General features: G+C 44.0%; 1 protein-coding gene across 1 annotated transcript in view; it reads left to right on the forward strand.

The window, feature by feature from the left end:
• The first annotated feature begins 641 nt into the window (after positions 1–641).
• LOC147434049 (tryptophan aminotransferase-related protein 3-like) overlaps positions 642–19,912 on the forward strand; it is a 32,290-nt gene continuing 13,019 nt past the window's right edge. Inside the window, exon 1 of the mRNA XM_086490662.1 lies at positions 642–1,159. Coding sequence (XP_086346788.1) covers positions 756–1,159 — 404 coding nt within the window. The 5' untranslated portion in view covers positions 642–755. The remainder of the gene's footprint in view (positions 1,160–19,912) is intronic.

The following is a 19,912-nucleotide window of genomic DNA, read 5'->3' on the forward strand; positions in this document are numbered from 1 at the left end:
GGGCGTCGGGTTTGAACCCGGGACCTCACGCATGAGAGGCACGTACCTTAACCATTATGCCATGTGTGCATTGTGAAACGTGGAGGCCCTAATCTACTTAAAACATGTAAATTACGAGCGGGTGCCGAAAGTAAATTAGGATACCGTAGATTACTTTTTATTTTAAAAAGTAATTTAAGATACCCTAATTTACTTTTGGTGCTGCCACTAAGATTTACGGCCCACAATGCTCCCGTCGTAAATCCCACCCTCCCATGCCCGTACCACTTAGTCCTTATTTTAAAAAGTGATCTACGATACCTTAATTTACTTGTGCGCCACCACTAAGATCTACGGTCCACAATGCCCCCGTCATAGATCCCACCCTCCCATACCCGTGCCACTTAGTCCTGAGACCCCCCCTTCCCCCTAAATATAGGTGTTACTTAGTGTTGAGGGGTCTTGGCTGGCCATCAACAACATAACCAATCAAAGAAGCTCATTAAGGGTGAAATTGACTTCCCGCTTGAAAAATGATGGCTGCCCAGAGGCTTGTTGGCTGTTCTTATTTGCGCAATGGGTGGACAAATTTTCTTTTAAGTGCCTAAACGTTGGGCAGGGTAAAGAGCCTTTGAAGACAGTACCGGGCTGCGCGGGCACGCCTGCTTAAAAGCCTACTCATCGCTGACGTGTCAATCAACTTCTCCTTCCCTCGGCTCCTCCAGCAGAAATCTCTCTCTCTCTCTCTCTCTCACACACACACCCGCGCGCACGTAATGCCTGCTACGAGTCCGCCTAGAGCTGGCGGACGTCAGCTCTTTTCGGCCACCTTTCTCATCTTCTCAGTTTCTTTCAATTTCCTCTTTGCTTCAAGCTGGCTTTGGGGGAGGCTCGCCAAAGAACCCGGGCTTACACGCCTTCAGGAACGAGAGGCAGGGACTGTGCTTGATGAGAATTTTCCCATAGCTGGATGGAGTAGACGGGCCGCTGATGCCGCAGAAGCAGTGGCCCTCTTTGATTGTAGCGGTAATGGAGAACTCTACACAGACACAGTTCCTGTGACGGACAAGAATAGCTTCGATGGAGGTACTGAAGAGGCGATTTCATGTGAGTGTTATGAGTGCTTCTCAGGGCCTCGCTGTGCAGATGCTATCGAGAATTGCAGCGCAAATGTAGACAGGCAAGAAGGCTAACATTTCTTTCTTTTTCTTTGCATGAAATTGGAAATTCTATTTGTAAGATTTACTTCTTGGCATTTATAGCATATGCTTTAACAATGGATTAAACTATACGTGTTCGGGCTTGCTCCCTCCAGGAAAATTGCAATTCAAGATACCTAGGGGTGTTTATCTAATGGCCTTTTTCCTTGCATGTGTACACAGAAAGAGTAGGGGGAGGGAAAGAAGCATGATTTTGGGCAATAGCTCATTTGATTAGGTCGAGCAAAGGTGACCAAGATATCTTTAAGATCAAGCGTTGTATCACTACCTGCATACAAATTGCTGGATAAGGTACCCCCACACGTAGGTGGGTAATTTGTAGTTGCCCTAACCCCCTTTGCAAATAACAATAACCTTCTCCATCACATGTGAGCATCACCCCTAGCAGTCACTTTCGCCCATCTTGCTGCATGAATTCATTTTTCCTCTTGGGATTCTCTTTTTGGCATGGGAAAATGTGGACTTTTGCTAGATTTTCCAACTGTATGATGGAGACACACTTTTCTATGTGTGCTGTTTTTATTAATTTTTTTTCCATAAAAGGGGGGCGCTTGTGAATTATATTAGAAGAACAAAATTACATGATATGCTCGTATACAAAACATGTCATGACCGTATACAAAAGCCATCTCAAAATATAGACCGTCGTGCCACCTAGTTACAAGGCTAATTTCATGTACATCATAATGTTCAGCATCTAGGAAGATCATTCAGAACTTTTTGGATGTGTTGGAGCAGCCTTGCCTGTACAGCTTTTCACCTTCATTCCTGCACTCGTCAATCATCCTTTGAAGGTGAGTATATAACCGATCAAGCAACACCTCTTGTTGCTTGTTTATGTTTGAGTATATGACCCATACACTCGGTCAGCACCTTGTAATTAGCTTGGTATAGACTGCAAATTAAGAGTAGCAAACACAGTTCTCAGACTTTTAGTCCGGTAAGAGCCATCAAATAACCTATTATTCCTCTCCTTCCAAATGACCCATAAAAATTCACCCCCAATTCTGTTCCATACAACTGAAAAGGTGGAGACGGAGTCTCCCAGTAGCATCTGCTTCCAATTCGGGCAAAAGCCCAGTGAAGAATAGAGCGGAGCCAACATTCTTTGAATTTTAATACAATTCATAAACAGGTGAGGGATATCCTCCACTTCCCTTTGGCAGTAGACACACAAGCCCGGCCCTAACCCTACTTTCTAAATACGACTACTTGTCCACACAGCTTTATGCAAGATTAACCAAAGCAGAACTGAATGTTTAGCTGGTATTCCACTATTCCACATAGACTTGAACTTAAAGTGCCACTGCGTCCTGTCCAGAGACACATTCCAACGAGCATTAAGTAGAACATGAATTGGGGTAGGCAAAATAGGGGGCAGGGAAGGTGGGTGGGAGAACATACTCCCCTGCTGCCAATAGATGGCCTTAGTCTAGGGAATAGTACCGAGGGACAGCATCCATTCGGATGCATTGGGGAAGCTAGGTCTCCTAGTTTTAACTAGATTCAGTTCCCACAGTTGAAGACGATGTCACAAAGTGATGATGTGGCTGCCCGCTCTATTGAAACCCTAACCCTAAAAATCAAAAACCCTAATTCTATTGAAACCCTAACCCTAAAATCAGAAACCCTAATTCTTCCCTAACCCTAACCCTAATGCCACGTGGCAGCTGTACAGATCTCCGTGATTTGCAGCGTGAATTGTGCTGGCAGCTTTTTGACAGTTTTTGAGCCATGCTACACAATTGTTGAGAGAGAGAGAGGGAATCTCTTTGCTTTATTTGAATAAGCAAGAGCGAGAGAAAGAGAAAAGCCTCTTTGCTTTATTTTAGCAAGAGGAAGAGAGAAAGAGAAACTGCTTTATTTTTGCAAAGCTTTTGAGCTTTTGATTTTCACCTTTTGGGGCTCTGCTTTTGGCATCCCTTGTACTCTTTAAATAAGTGGGGAGGCCACTCACAACTTAGAGCATGTGGACGCAGAGTCTGAGTGTGAGCGCCTGCCCGCACTCTTGTACTTTGAACTCAGATTAATACAAAAAGAAAGACCGAAAGGGGCGCCAGTCTTTGAGGCCAATACTCTAGGCACGGAACTCCGCCGGGCCAGTGTGAATCAATTGTGAACTGTGACTGTTTTGAAGTGGTTGTTTGGTGCTGTCGCGGTAGATTCTTGACTTGGAGTGTCCTAGTTTGTTACAGACGAGCCTTGTGGATTAGCTCTATATCATTGAGCCACCTGCATTCGGTACTGTGCCACAAGTCTTGCCATTTAACAAGCCCTTTACGGTGAATTCTCCTTGCTGTACGGCATTGCTGTAAGCTGAGAGGGAGAATAGGGGGGAGAGACCACCATAGAGAATCAAGTCCTCTGAGAGGGAAACTGTACTTGGAGTCCCAGTTAATTCAATGTGACTTCTGTATCGGTTCCACGAGTTCCACAGTTACTTGAGGAGATCTGATCCGCTAGCACGAATTTCATTTGCCCCAAAGAAGATGGTGACCCAAGGGAGGTATTCCCAGCCATTCGTTTTACTGATTTTGAACTTGTGAAGGTTTCTGAATAGTAGAACCGCCCACTCTTCTTCCCTTTGCTCAAGAGCTCTGATGATTAATTTGACAACAAGTTTGTCCGCCCAAGCCGTGATGTTTGTAAGGCCTAATCCCCCTTCCTCCTTTGGGAGGCAACATATGTTCCACTGAACCTTAGCCATTCCTTGCTTTGGGGGATTTCCTGACCATAAAAGTTTTGATAGACTTTGATGATGCTCTTCAAGTGGGAGTCTGGGGGACGCCAGCAAGAAAGGAAGAATACCACATAGCTACATAGAAAATGCTTAATAACTATAGACCGTCCTGCTATGTTTGCTTGAAACCCCAACCATTTGTTGAGCTTGGTGGAGAATCTCTCAAGGACCCATTGCCATCTCTGTCCAAGCGTTACTCTGAAACCAAACGGAATGCCTAGCAATCGGATTATAACTCCATCTTGCAGAATCTTGCACCCTTGGCTGACAATCCAGTTTGGGAGGGGGGAGAGAGATGATCGAATACTTGTCTTGTTGTGATTGATTCGAGAACCTGAGGCCTTGCAGAAGAAGTCCAAGTATTCCTAGAATGATGCTAAGGACTGGTTATCATTCTGGAGAAGACCATTGGTGTCGTCAGCGAATAGTGAGAGACACTGTTGCTGGCCATTAGGTAAAAGAATACCTTTGAGATTGCCACTAGCCATTTTGGCTTTGACTAACCAGTTGAGGGCGTCTGCAGAGATAGCAAATAGGAGAGGGGCAAGGGGGCATCCTTCTCTCATTGAATGGTATAGAGGGAAGGGGTCTGACAGTGAGTTATTGAGGGCAACTCTAGCATGTGCATTCCAAGGAGAGTGAGGACAAACCTTATCATCATGGGGCCAAACCCCATCATAACCAGACTCTGGATGATAAACGACCATTCCAACCTGTCATAGGCTTTATCGAAGTCTACTTTGACGAAAACAAAATCCTGGCCAGAAGCTTCAGCGTGTTTGATTCCCTCCCACATGTAGATAATTACTTCCATGATCCTTCTTCCCTTGATAAACCCCTTCTGCTCGGCGCGCAGCCACTCTGTCAAGGCCGGGGTAATTCTACTAGCAATGGCTTTCGCAAACACTCTATAAGAGGATGTTAACATGGTGAGGGGCCTCCAATTGGCCAACTGTTCCTTAGGGCCTTTTTTATGAAGGAGTTTGATAATACTAGTGTTAATGCTGATTGGGAGAGCTAAGAATTTGACTGCCTCATCCCATACCAACTTTAAGATTGGTGCTATCGTGTCTTTGAAAGCGTGGTAAAATTCTGCCGGCAACCCGTCGATACCTGGGGCTTTCTTTATTTTAAGAGCATTGATAGCCCTCCTGATTTCCTGTATGGTGAGGTCAGAATCCAGTTGCCTGGCTATGCGGGGAGGGATAACCTGCTTTCGACTATTTTGAATCTGTTCTCTTGCTCCAATTTTGGCGTGGTTAGAGCTCTCTACCGGACTAAAGAGATTAGAGAAATGGGTGTGGACTAGCAGGATGTTCTCCTCCTGGGGATGGATGAAATGCATACTCATTGGCCAATAAAATCGGCAATCAAGAAACCTCTTGTCCCACCGATGTGTACTGAAGATAAACTCGAGGACAAGTGAGTCAACCAACTTTTTGGGTCAAAGGAGAAGCAATTGAAGAAACGTAACAAGGGAGTTGACTTCCCTGGTTACTTGGGCCGAAAAACTCTTGACTTTCCTCTATTGTCCCCAGCATCCTACAGGCTTTCAGGACATAATCAAATGTAACCGCATTTAGACCAGCATTCTCAAGTTGCATTTGTTTAAAGAAATTGAGAACCTCCTCATCATGCCCAACATCCTGTCCTACTGCACTTCGACTACGACATGCTTGCAATAAACCCAGATTTAGTGTTATACCACCTGGATCAAATGGTATTAGAAGCGTCTTCTTTACTTTTCAACCCACATTGATTTTTCTTGCATCAATAGGCGACTGACATGCATCCATCTCATTGTCCAAAAACTTTATAAACTGCACATCAACCTCAGATACACGTTTTGCATACCCTCCTGAACCTGGCTTTGCAAGCCATTTTGGCTCATAGACTCCATCATATGGTATGGTAGCATCACTCTTCTCCAAGACATTGGAATAGCTCCTCAATTCATGTGATTGCAACTGGAGATCTTGGTCCAAAATCTGATTCGAATACTCATGTTCGATAACTGCTTGAAAATCATCCCAGCTTTGTCTATGTTTTTCTTGAATCTCTCGAACGCGACCATTAATTTCAGGTATCAGTAATTCCATCTCTTGCACATAAACCTGGAGATAACCAACAATATCATATCCATCGAATAATTTCTTCTCATTATACACAAACTGCAGAGCGATTTCCACTGTTGTTTCAATCCATTCTTCTTCTAGTCTTGCTACCTGACCTTGCGCTGAAGCATCTGTATAATCTCTCCTTTGGCTGTCGAGGCATTGTCCACCCCATACGCCATAGTTTCTTCAATCTGATCCAAAATATCTTCTCCTACTGCAGTTATCATCACTCCAACCCCAGCTCTTTCGCGTTGGGTCCACCACAAATGCCAAGAAGAGTTGTGCGCAGTGGCGGGAAGACGCCGGGTCCCTAGTTGTGGGAGTTTGTAGCTGAGATAAAGAAAGTAATTAAAATCACTTAAGTGAAAGCGGATATATACAGAGGGCTGATCCCTAATCACTGATCTTTGAACATTGCAGATATATATAAATCCTGGTGACAATCCTATGATTCCCAAATGCTGGTGCTCAAACTCAGTGATGGAATTCTGGAGTGGGTTGGGTAGATAGGTAGCCGGAGGGTCCGATCTCCCTCGCATAGCCCTTGCTTGCCAACCGCTCCTCCGACCATGAATTTTTCAAATCCCCTTTTATTCAAGCTTAGCCCAAACCATGAAGTGGACGTATTTTTTCCTGTTGTCGCTTTTCTTCTCCATCCATGCCTTCTTGGCTACTGCCTTCAACACTTTCTTCTTTTTCAGCTTGCTAGTTAGTATTCACCAATTTTTGTTACAGAGTTTCAAAAAATCCAAAATCTGTTTTGTGTCATCCTCCGTTGCACCTGGTGACCCATGACAAGGCATGAGCCCCATTTGAACAGGATGCACTTGAGGATGTGAGAAGCCGGCTATGAGTCCCCAATTGCTGCAAACTGCTGGATCGGCATATATAGTGTTCCTTCGTTTCTGGCTCTATGTCACATAGCTCGCATATCCGCTCCTCTGGGGGTGTCGAAGTGTATCTCCCTATCTCTATGTACAGCTGATGAGAGGAAGTGCGAAGCTGGCCTAGCGCACATCGGAGTCCATGCTGTAACAAACTTGGACACCCCAAGTCAAGTAACTACCGCGACACAACAGAGATTCACTTCAAAAGAGTTCACAATCCACAATTAGGTTGACACGGCCCGGCGTAGTTCCGTGCCAAGAGGTATTGGCCCCAAAGATTGGCGCCCCTTTTGGTATTTCTTTTTGTATCGATCTGTGTTCAAAGTACAAGAGAGTGGGTAGGTGCTCACTCTCAGACTCTGCGTCCAAATGCTCTAAGAAGTGAGGCCTTGCCCACTTATTTAAAGATACAAGGGATACCCAAAAACAGAGCTAAATTTTTGGACCAAATTTCTCTATAAGCTTGGATTTGGCTTTAGATAGGCTTATTCAGTGGATTTATGAAGTTTGGATAGATTTTGGGCTAAAAATGGCTCTGGAGACATCATACGCGTATGATGTCTTTTTCATCAATTTTGCATGGGATTGGTTCTGTGGACTCCCCATGTACTAGTGAAGGACTGTTCCTACTCAAATCTTGGTTTGGACTTGAGTATGTTGGATTTGGGCCAAAAATAGGCTTTAGGTGAAGGATTTTCCCTCAATTGGGCTAATGGGGTGATCCTCTTGACCAAATGGTTCCAAATTTCATATGTAGCATGTATTAGATATATATAATGGATGTATGATGACAAATGAGCAGTTTTGGCTCTGTAAGTGCAAATAGACATCATACGCGTATGATGTCTTTTGTGTCAAAATGGTGGTTTTTGGTTGTAGATAGCTTGTAGATGTGTTTAACAACAATCCTACAAAGTTTCAATGAGTTTGGAGTTATTTTGATAAAATTAGGACCAAAAATCAATTTTATGGCCTACTTTGCGTCTTTTTGGTTTTCCTTGGGTTTTCTATCATCTCTCCCTGCCTGCTGAGTCCCAGCATCAGCATTCTCCTTCTGAATTAGTCGGTAAATGGCCTCCTGCTCAAGCTGATCCCGCCGGTCTGTGGTCATCTCTACCTCATAAGGTGTGAGAGAATGATAGGTTTTGGTGTCAGGATCATAGAGTGTACGCTTTCCCTTGCTCAATCTGGTTCTGGCCAGTTTATGACAATGCGAAGCAATATGGATCCATCCTTCGGGAAGAGGCTTATTGGTTTTGACGCGAGCTTCGAAAAGAATCTCAGCCATCTCCCTGTACTGCGGTGCCAAACCCGGGTTTGCTGCAATGTCTTTCTCAGGCAGTTTGGAAGATTCGACCGTGAGCTGTAGTAGCTGATTAGTAATATTAGTCAATCCTCTGACCTGAATCTTCCACTGGCCCATACACAGCTAAATCCTGTGTAGCTCTTCCTTCATTGCGTGGATGTCATTGATTTGAAGAGCATCATTGAGCAATGTCTGCCAAGTCTTCCATTCCACAGTTGATCGCTCATACCAATCCCTAAGCTCATCAGTTATTTTGAAATATGTGAGTCAATCAACTGGTTCTTGATGTTGAGGATACAACGCTGGAAAAAATCTTGGCAACTCAGTTTCTCTTGCTGGAACAGCATACAAGAGAACTGGTGAATCAGGCACAAATTCCAAGAAATTCAGATCTGTCTGGTTCTCTTGTTGCATCATCTTCCTAGTAATTCTTACTAGCTGAAATAGGGTTCGAAGAGCAGTTGCCTGTGCTCCTACTGACATTCGCGTTTGGGGTCCTCTGCTAGTGGCTGTCTGGTTCTCCAGGATAGCTTTCACTCTCTGGTCCAAAACACCTCTGGCAGTTTGTAGCTGTACCAGAACATCCTTAAGTTGGACCCTAACATCCTTCATGCAGCGGTAAGTTGGTTTGTTACCCAGCAGAAGTTCCAGTTCTAGAGCTAAAGAGTGACAATCTGCAGTAGACTGTCTTTGCCTGTGCGGGTTTACCACTTTCTCATCAGCATTGAGTATCCATTCTGGAACTCATTCCAACAGCTGAACTGTACTGGGATGCGGAGGTAGTCTGCAGGCTTCTTTATCATGGAAAGCCGCAGATTTCCAATGTTCCACCATTTCCCTGGCTCCCAGATCAAACTTTATTACTCAGAGACCAGAGAAACTGGGTTAGAAGAAGTCACTAAGGAACTGGAGGTTGTTGATCAAGAGAGCAAGAGATCAAGAACCACTTTCTCATCAGCATTGAGTATCCATTTTGGAACTCGTTCCAACAGCTGAACTGTACTGGGATGCGGAGGTAGTCTGCAGGCTTCTTTATCATGGAAAGCTGCAGATTTCCAATGTTCCACCATTTCCCTCTGCAACGATAGCCTGGGTTTCTTCAAGAGTTTCTCTTGATCTCTTGAGAATCAGATTGGAGGAGTTTCCAGAATCAGATATTTTTGGTCTTTTCCATGTGCAACCAGTTCCAGCTTCAGAACCAGTACCTGAAGAATCAGATCAGGCTGATTTAAGAACCAGTACTAGTATGGTCCAGCCAGAGTGGGAATCAGTTCAGAACCAGTATGAACACATTTTCCAAATTTTAAGTGGCCAACGGTCAAATGGTATGCCAGTGATAATTATTACAAGGATGGGTAGCAGTCTTGTCCAATGCATGTTTGCCACGTCAGCAACGGCGCACACAAGTCTAGGTGCGGCGAGTGGTGGAGCTTTTATGGCGCGAACACGTATAACAGTCAGGAGAGTTAGCATTTTTCCTCATAAATCTCCCGTGCGGCGTTTTCCTCCTGTCAACCATTCGCCATCGCCAAGCTCCGAGGTTTCTTCACTACAGCCGCAAACTTCAATCTCTGACGAGACAGCTGACTGTCAGACAACCTTACCAGCGACACCAGGCAACGGCTTTAACACAAGTAAGTCCTCTTCGCCTTCGCCTGTTTCATCCTCGTCGACCTCACAATGTATGGGTAGAAGGAAACGTTCAGAGAAGATGCAGGAAACTCTTGAAGAAACCCAGGCTATCATTGCAGAGGCAAAGGCAAGCCTTCCTGTTCTTCCATACAGTAAAATCCAACGATATGTCTTTACTGATCATGCAATGACTCTGCTACAACTCTGGGATCTGCGAGTTGTATTGCAAGCGACAAGGATTGCTTTTGATGCAGGGATCATCAAGCAAGTTCTTGATTCCTTTGATGTAGAAAACAGCAGTGCTATGATAAATAATAGGAGGGTGTCAGTGACACCAGAAGCCATTGCATTTGCATTTCGGATGCCCAATGAGCCTAAACCATCGGTGGCAACTGCGCAGCAAATAAGTATTGCTCTAAAGGAGGATGAAGCAGCTCGAAAGAAGCGCAAGGCAAGTGCTCAAGGAGTTCCAGTAGCAGGACTGGAAGCCTCCGCTGCTTACAGGTTTGTAGCCGAAGCAGTCAGTCTTAAGAATAACCCAACTTATGTGTCAGAAAAATTATTTGCTATGCTGTTGGCCAAGATATTGGATCCACAAGTCCATATCAACTTGTGTCAAATACTCTCGCATAATGTACTTCAACAGACTGCCAAGTTGAAATCTCAAACTGTTTTCAAGGCATGGTATGTCTGGCAATTTCTGTATTGGGCTACTGCTGCAGATGTTAATGAGCAGGTAAAGTTGGCTTGGAGTGAGCAGCCTATTTCTGAACCTAAGAAAATTGAACTGTCCTCAGACGACGAGGAAACGGACAGTCAAACGATTTCCAATGACCTGAAAAGGAAAGCCAGTGCAGAGGAAGCTGGCAGTTCAAAGAAGCCAAGAATTACACTGACAAAAAGCAGTGAGTTTCTGAAGCGAATAGAAAGCCAGGTTAAGGCAGTGAGCACTGAGAAAGCTGAGAGAAGTAAAACGGAGCAGCATATTGTTCAGCAAACTATGCCTGATCAGTTAGTTGGTGCTACTGGGAAAGATCAGGTAAAGCCAGTCACTGAGGCAAAGGTACCAGACCAGTCAGGGGACAAAGGCAAGAATCAATTGGATAAGGGGAAAGGTCCAGCGTCCTCAACTATGTCTGAAACAGTTCCTATCATTTCTCAAAACCCTCTGCAACTGGTTAAAAAGGATAAGTTACAGCAAATGCAAACTTAGAAATTAAGAGGGCATCTTTTACTCACCAAAACTTATTATGCATCTCTACCTTATGCAGCTCCTGTGGCAATATATGAACCAATTGATTCTGATCCAACAACGGTCAAAGACAGATGTTCAGTACTGATACAGTCCTCTTGGAATACCATTGTCAGCTGTATGGGACAATTGGTGGAGGCTGCAGGATCAGAAGATGAAGTTAAAAAGCTTAAAGCTGACTTGGCAGAAGCACATCATCAGATTGCCACACTCCAGAAAGCCCAGGAAGTGCAGAACATACAGCACAGGGTATTGGAAGCTCAATCAGAAAGAGCTCAGGAGTTGTTGAACAAAAAGTTAGCTAAAGCTGAATCTGAAATTATGATCATAAAGAATCAAAGGAATGAAGCATCGAGAGCTGCCGAGCGAGCTGAAATGGGGCTCAGAACGAAGCGGGCAGAATTTAGAAAGCTGCTATTACACCATACAGCTCTGAAGCGTTCGCTGACGGACAGATACATCTACAATAGCTTGTCTGAAATTTTGAAACCCGTAGGCAATGCTGTTTTTGATTTAGAAAATTTAAAGTCCTTGATGGAAAGTCTGCAAAGTGATTTGCAGGACAAGGTGAGTGAGTTCAACAATGCTCTGATGAACCAAGCCATCATGGATTATATTGAGCAGCAGACATCCCCAGAGGAGGACGAAGAAGAAGAAGATGAAGCTGATAAGGAGGAGGATAATCAAGAAGCCGGGCATACACAGGATGATGATGATGCCTCACCACCATCTCCACCCCCAGGACCTGGTACTGGTGGGACAGGGCCAGATGAAGGAGGCCAGTCACAGCCAGACCAACCAGACTAGACTGAGGAACAGCAGGAAAGACAGGAAACAGAACAACAGTCGGCTCATCAGCAGACTGAAGAACAGCAGCCCAGTAACACTGGAGATAATCCAACTAATCAGTCCCATCATAGCAGAGAGGCTAAAGGGAAAATGAAGGTTAAGGATGAAGGACCAGTGAATGATCATCAGCATTCACTGCAGCTCATTACCTTGAATAAGCAGCTGAGACATCAACAAGCCTCCATCACCAGACAGTATCTGGAGGATGATGCTCTATGGACTGATTTAGAAAGGTTCCGAAGATTATATGTGGGAGCCAGGGAAATGGTGGAACATTGGAAATCTGCGGCTTTCCATGATAAAGAAGCCTGTAGACTACCTCCGCATCCCAGTACAGTTCAGCTGTTGGAACGAGTTCCAGAATGGATACTCAATGCTGATGAGAAAGTGGTTCTTGATCTCTTGCTCTCTTGATCAACAACCTTCAGTTCCTTAGTGACTTCTTCTAACCCAGTTTCTCTGGTCTCTGAGTAATAAAGTTTGATCTTTGCTCCATTATATACTCCGGCAACATTAGTCCCGATTTGTCTTTTAATTTGACCGTGCCATTGGAGAAGACCCAATCAACCTCAAAAGGTCCTGCCCAGGCAATCTTCAAATTCGGCTTCTTTGGACCCAGTCTTAACTGATATAGAAGCACTAAGTCTCCTTTCTGGAATTCTCAGACTTTAATTTGGCGATCATGCCAGTGCTTCCTTCTTTGTTGAACAATTTCCTGTTCCAATATAGCTCTTTGCCTGAGTTCATCTAACTGCATTAGTTCATCCAGTCGTTTCTTAAGATTATGGTTGAAGTCTAGTCCATACTTTACAGCCATTCTCAGACTAGGGCTTATAAACTCCATAGGAACCACAGCTTCAGTTCCATACACCATTCTGAATGGTGTCATTCCAATAGTTACCTTATAAGCTGTCCTATAAGCCCAGAGAGCAGTCTGAAGCTTCAAATCCCACTGGTCTGGTTTCTTTTATACCACCTTAGTGAGAATAGTCTTAATTGTCTTATTGCTACTTTCAGCCTGTCCATTGCATCTGGGATAGTAAGGAGTAGATTTCCGATGCTTGACTGAAAGCATATCCAATAGGATTTCCATAGTATCATTGATGAAATGTGTCCCTTGATCGGTCACAATTTCCACTGGACATCCATATCGGCAGACAATATTCTCAAACAGAAATCTTGCAGTTGACTTGGCTGTGTTGTCAGGAAGAGCCTTAGCTTCAACCCACTTGGTAACATAACAAGTAGCCATCACGATGTACTTGTTCTTCCTGGGAGTCACCTTCTTAAAAGGTCCCATAAAATCCAATCCCCATTTCATGAATACTCCCAATGGTTGTATTGGCATTAAGGGAGTTATGTCTGCAGCTGTTGGTCAGCCTATTCTCTGGCATATATCACAAGTTTTACAAAAGCTTCTGACATCAGCAATCATTATTTGCCACCATAGACCTGCTTGCAGAATCTTCTTGTAGGTTACTTCGTTGGAAAAGTGTCCACCAGACTCTCCATTATGTGCCTCTGAGATAACTTGCATTCTTCCCTCCATTGGAACACATCTCCGAAGTATACCATCCACACCCAATCGATAAAGTACTCCCCCAATGATGGTAAATTTCAGGCTTTTTATGATCAGAGCCTTCTTCTGATTCTGTTTCCAATCTTCTGGAAAGGCACCTTGGAAAAGGAATTGATAAATATCATACCATTCAGGATCCACTGATTCTTCTGCTTCTAATTGAAATAAATCAGCATCCACTGGTTCATCTCTCAGAGGTGATTCTGAATATCCTTCTGTACTTCTGGAAAGGAAGTCAGCTCCACAGTGGTTTCGGCCAGGCTTATAGAAAATTCTGAACTCAAATTCCATAAGGAACATCATCCATCTTATCGGCCTGCCTTGAATAATGACTTTGTTAATCAGAAACAGAAGAGCTTGATGATCCACATAAAAATGGAATAACTTCCCCAATAGGTAATGCCTGAACATTGTAGCGCTAAAAACCATTTCGAGGGCTTCTCTTTCAGTAGTCGTATAGCCTTGTTCAGCCTGACTGAATCTCCGACTAGCAAAATAGACCGGATAGTCTGTCCTGCCATTTGGCTGAGCTAATATTGCCCCCATTGCCAATCCTGAAGCATCTACGTGTACATGAAAAATAATATCCCAATTCGGCTGCCTGAGGACTGGTTTACTTGTAATGGCTTTTTCAAATTCTGGAAACTCTCCTCACATTCAGCAGTCTAATTGAACTTACTGGTCTTCTTTGTAAGGTCATATAGTGGTACTGCTTGAGAAGCAAATTTGTGTACAAATCTTCTATAAAAATTCACATACCCCAAGAAAGAACTCAACTCAGAAGCAATTCTAGGAGCTTTAGCTTGCTGGACACATTGTATTTTGTCATTGGCCATTTCTATTCCATTGCGGGAAACCACATATCCTAGTAGCTATCCCTTCCAAACCAGAAATACTGATTTAAATGGATTCAAGCAAATCCTTTTCTCCTAATAGCGTTTAAAAACCATCTCTAGGAATAGAAGGTGCTGTTCCTCAGCTGAATAGACAGTGAAGTCATCCATGAAAATGGCGAGGAACCGATGAAGAAATTCATTAAACATCTCCATCATACACCGCTGAAAAGTAGTTGGTGCATTGCATAGGTCAGAAGGCATCACCAGATACATGAATGCTCCCCACTCAGAAAGTGGTCTTGGCCCAATCTGTAACTGGTTATAGCCGCTATAACCATCCATGAAGCTATACATATCATATCCTGCGATCTCATCAAGCAACATATCAGTAAAAGGTAAGGGAAACGGATCCTTAATGGTCTGGGCATTTAGTTTCCTATAGTCGACACAAACCCTTAATTTCCCATTCTTCTTAGGAACGACGACTATTGGAAATAACCAATCACTACTTGCTACCTCCGTAATGAACCCAGCCTTGAGAAGATTATCATTCCCCTCCTTGACCTTCTTTGCATAGTTGGGGTTCATCCGGTATCTTTGCAATCTGAGTGGCCTAGCTTCTGGTTTCAATGGTATTCGGTGCTGACAGACTTCAGGATCTACTCCCTTCAAATCTGTATATTCCCAGGCAAATACATCTTTATAGTTCTGGAACATTTTCCTTGTCTTTTCCTTCATTGCCGGTTTCAGGTGCTTGTTGACTTTGATCATTCTGGGATTTTCCTCTGATCCCAGGTTCCACTCCTGCACTTCTTGATCATCTGGAAGCAACCAATTTGATCCTCCTCCTTTTCGTTTGGTCGAATCTTCAGCGTAGTCCCAAGAAGGTCCATTCATCTCTGAATCATTATTCTGATTTAGTGGATCCTCTTCAGAACATACTGATGCTTCTATTTTGCCAGTATCCGTTGGTTCCTCCATTCTTCCAGTTAGCTGAACGGTTCTTTCCCCTGTATTGACTTCAGTAAACTGATCAGGGAATTGTCTTTTTTGCTTGTCAGCTTGTTCTTTGTTTATTAAGATTGCATTCAAATCAATTTCTGCCAAAGGAAAGATGTTCATTGCTGCTAGCATTCGCTCAATTTTCTTAGCTCGGTATTTCTAACAGAACTCCTTCGGCCTCAGTTCCTTTTTCCATCTCCTGGTGTTGTTGGTTTGGATTTTGATTTTGCCACTGGCCCCTTCTGTGATTAAGGTTTGGTTGGCGTAGTCATGAACAGCATGTGCTGTTCTTAACCATGGGCGGCCTAATAGCATTCCATATGCTCCCTGGACATCCAAAACTAGGAAACTAGTTTTGAATTTTTCCCTCCCCACTCTTATCTGCATGTTTTCAATCATGCCCGTTGCTTGTACGACTCGATGATCTGCCATTCTTACTTTGAATGGTGTTGGTTTCATGTTAGTGATACCCATTCTTTGCTGAAGATGGGCTCCCAATATATCGACTCCTGCTCCTCCATCCAGTACGACGCTTGAGAGAGGTTCCCACTGCTTCCTGATCTTGTAATCTACCTGAATAAGTGGAACTTCATCATCCCGGACAGCCTTCAGGTCCACCGTTCTGGCCTCTGCCTCAGTCTTCCTGCGTTGTCTGATAAAGTTGGCCACCTCTGGTAAGGTCTTTCTTATATCCTCCAGTTCTACAGTCAGCTTCGGGATTCTCTCACAAATTTTCACATGAATTTCCTCTCGCTCCTGGTCAGACTGATTGTCAGAACTTGAAGAACTAGTGTCTTCACACTCTTCCACTCCCATTTCATCAGCTAGTCCGTGTACTACAGCCAGCATGGTCTCTGTCATGGCCGGTACTGACTGATCTTTATCAGTCGATTGGGCTGGTATCTTCTGAATGACCCTAGCCTTGGAACTTTCCGGCTGCTCTGGCAGCTTCTTAGCTAAATCCTCTGTGATTTTAGCTGCTAGTTCCCGTTGCTCTTGCCACTCATCTACCACCTTTTCTTTACCTTTGGCCTTCCAAACTTCCCTTTGCTGGGCCCACTTGCTGGTGTTAGGATTAGCTGGTACTTCTGAAATGTCTGGAATTTCTTCAATGATTACTTCCTTGCTCCTGGTAACTACTCTGATTGGGACTGGCTCTGGTGCCTTAGCCTCAGTAGCAGTCGTTACTGGTGCATCTGGACATTGGGTTGCAAAATGACCATACTTCTCACAGGTGTAGCAATTCATGCTTCTGGTCTGGAAGTTGCCTCTTCCTCTTCCTCTTCCCATTCTTGGTTGGTATCTGTCTCGTCCTTGACCAGTACCACTGGTACCTGGTCTTTCTTCTTGGGCTACTTTGATTGGCTCTGCCTTCACTGGTTCAGTGTAGGCAACCACTGATAGATCCTTTCCTTTCTTAAAATGATGAATTCGGATGCCACAATTATTCCATAGGTGACCGAAGGCCTTGCAGTAGGTACATTGTGGGCATTCCGTGGAGATGTGGTCCTTGGATTTACATCTTGAACACCAAGTCTCCATCTTCCGGACCGGCTGTCTTGTGTGGCTAATCTCTGCAATTTGCCTAGCCATTTCTTCAATTCTCTTGGTCCATGATCCTTTCTTTGATTTTTCCTTTGTCCGATTATCGGAGCTGCTGGATGTTTCACTAGAATCGGTTGCTTCAGTAGCCGAACTACTGCTACTGGTCCTTCGCTTCTTGTGGCTCTTTTCTTTCTTAGCCTGTTGTTCCAGTTTTAATGCTCGCTGGACCAGGTCGTTGGATTTCTTTGTAGGGGCTGGTACTTCTTGTTCTCTCAGCTTCTTGCTTCTGAACCCATTCAGAAACCATGCCCTTAATCTCTTCTCAGACGGTGGTTCTTGCAACTGTCTGGTCAGTTCTTTGATCTTTTGGACATAGTTGTGGACTGACAAATTCCTCTGTTTGATCTGATATACTTCACAGAGAATATCCTCATCCCCTCGATTGTCGGAATATTCCAACCTGAAGGCCTTAAGTAATTTATTATATGATCTCAGTTGGCATGCAGGGTAATGGTAATACCATTTCCTTGCTGCTTCCTCCAAGGTTTGTGGAAAGTATTCCCCCCAATCATCTTCATCAATGTTTTTTAGTTCAGCATACTGCTCAAAAGCTTGTATGTGAACATCAGGATCATCCTTTTTCCCTCCTTTCAACATGGGAAAGGAAATCTTCAGGGAAGCGGTGTAATCATTTCGATTACTGTTAATCCCGCCAGTTCTCTTCTTGGCTTCAGACTGACGCTTGGGAACCTTCTTGCAATTGTCAGTGTCAGCATCCCAGTCAATCTCTGTCTCTGTCTCGGTATCAGTATTCTCTCTGTTTTGTCTACTAGAAGTTCGGTGACTTCCCTTTCTGCCTTTGATATGCTCATCTTTCTGGCGAGACTGAGAACTCTTGGAACTCTTTGCCTTTCGTGCTTCCCGTTTTGCCGTCTGCGTCGAGAATGATTGGAGTGCTGTGAGTCCTGCGTCTCATCAGCCTGACTATGCTCCTCCTGAGCCTTAGTGTCAGTCATTTTCTCTTGCTTGGGGTCAGACTCTCTTCCTGACTCCTCAGGAATGGGGTCCACACGATTGGTAGATTTCCGGCCACGATTGGATTTTGGTGCCATTTGTTGAAAACTTCAACTGGGAGAAGAGTCTTTCAGTCAACGAGCTTCAGCTCTAGCCACCGTGATCGCCAAAATGGAATTGGAGCTGATCTCTTGAGACAGCTAATTCCAGTGTTGAAGGATTTCAGCTACTTAGAGTAGGAAGAGTTCAGACAGCAGACTAGACAGAAATCAGTGACTAGACTGAAATATGAATACTGAAATGAGAATCAGACTTAGAGACTGGAATAAAGTTCAGATTCAGATTCAGAAGACTGTTGAGAAGTGAGTATCACTGGAATATATATATATCATGATTGAGATTACAGTGAATATGATTACAGAGAGAGAAAGTATAGCCGACAATACTGTCACTGATGCTCAAGTGCAATTATAGCTCAAAGCGCTAATACAAGTGATAACAATTGCCAACCCGATATCAAAGTAATGGGCCCTATTTATATGCTTCGGGTTTACCGTAGTAATTACTCTAGTAATTACTAAGTGATTCACTACCCATCTTCTAAGAACACGTTCCCACATGGTGACGCGCCAACCGTCTTCACCCACCGCACTAGATTCGCCTATGCTAAAATCGGGGTTCTATCGGAGTAGACTATGCTAAACCGAATGCTTCAAGGCAAAGTTTCACAATCTGAGGAGTATCTGCTAGGTCCTCCTCCTCCATCCACTTTGCATCCAATGTAGGATAGTTCTTGAATTTAACCAAGAACCACCTAATCACTTTACCTTTAATCTTTCTATCTTCATGTGCCTGTATTTGTTCTGGAACGAGTATCTCCTCGCTTTCCTCCACTTCCGGTTGCTCATTTGGCTCCCCATCATTGGGCTCATCGCCTTTAAAAGGCTTCAAGAGACTCACATGAAAAGCATTGTGAATTCTCCAAGTATCAGGCAGCTTCAGTCTAAAGGAGACATCATTTATCTTTTATTTTATCTGGAAAGGTCCATAGTATCTCATGCTAAGCTTTGGAAAAAGCCGCTCCTTTCGCTTTTTCTTTCTTAGGCGTGCCTTCTCAAAACGTAAGAATCGTTCTCCTTTAATTTTAAATCGTGACGGTGTCGATCTACTCCCTTTTTGTGTTTTTCTTAGATTTCTCTAAAGCCTCCTGGACCTTGGCAAAAGCAATGTTCAAGTCCCTCGTGTACTAGTTGGCTTCAAAGATCTTATCTTTCGTGCTTAAGAAGGGTGGAACCTTCGGAGCACCTTCAATAATCTCAAATGGCGCCTTCCCCGTCGAAGAGTGAATCGTGTTATTGTAGGCAAATTCCACCAAAGGTAAAAACCTTTGCCATTGAGTCTTTTGATCCGAGATGTAAGACTTCAATAAATCCAGTACGACTGAATTTACTATCTCAGATTGCCCATCTGTCTGCTGGTGGAGTTCCGCCCAAGCTGAAATCGGGGTTCTATTGGAGTAGGCTATGCTAAACCGAATGCTTCAAGGTAAAGATTCACAATCTGAGGAGTATCTGCCAGGTCCTCCTCCTCCATCCACTTCGAATCCAATGCGGGATAGTTCTTGAATTTAACCAAGAACCACCTTATCGCTTTACTTTTATCTTTCTATCTTTATGTGCCAATATCTGTTCTGGAATGAGTATCTCCTCGCTTTCCTCCACTTCGGGTTGCTCATCTCGCTCCCCATCATCGGGCACATCGCCTTTAAAAGGCTTCACGAGACTCACATGAAAAGCATTGTGAATCCTCCAAGTATCGAGCAGCTTCAGTGTAACAGACTTGGACACTCCAAGTCAAGAATCAACCGCGACAGCACCAAACAACCACTTCAAAACAATTCACAGATCACAATAGATTTGCACTGGCCCGGCGGAGTTCCGTGCCTAAAGATATT

The sequence above is a fragment of the Adiantum capillus-veneris genome, chromosome 19 (genome assembly GCF_014529385.1).
Source record: "Adiantum capillus-veneris isolate H3 chromosome 19, ASM1452938v2, whole genome shotgun sequence".
Lineage (NCBI taxonomy): Eukaryota > Viridiplantae > Streptophyta > Polypodiopsida > Polypodiales > Pteridaceae > Adiantum > Adiantum capillus-veneris.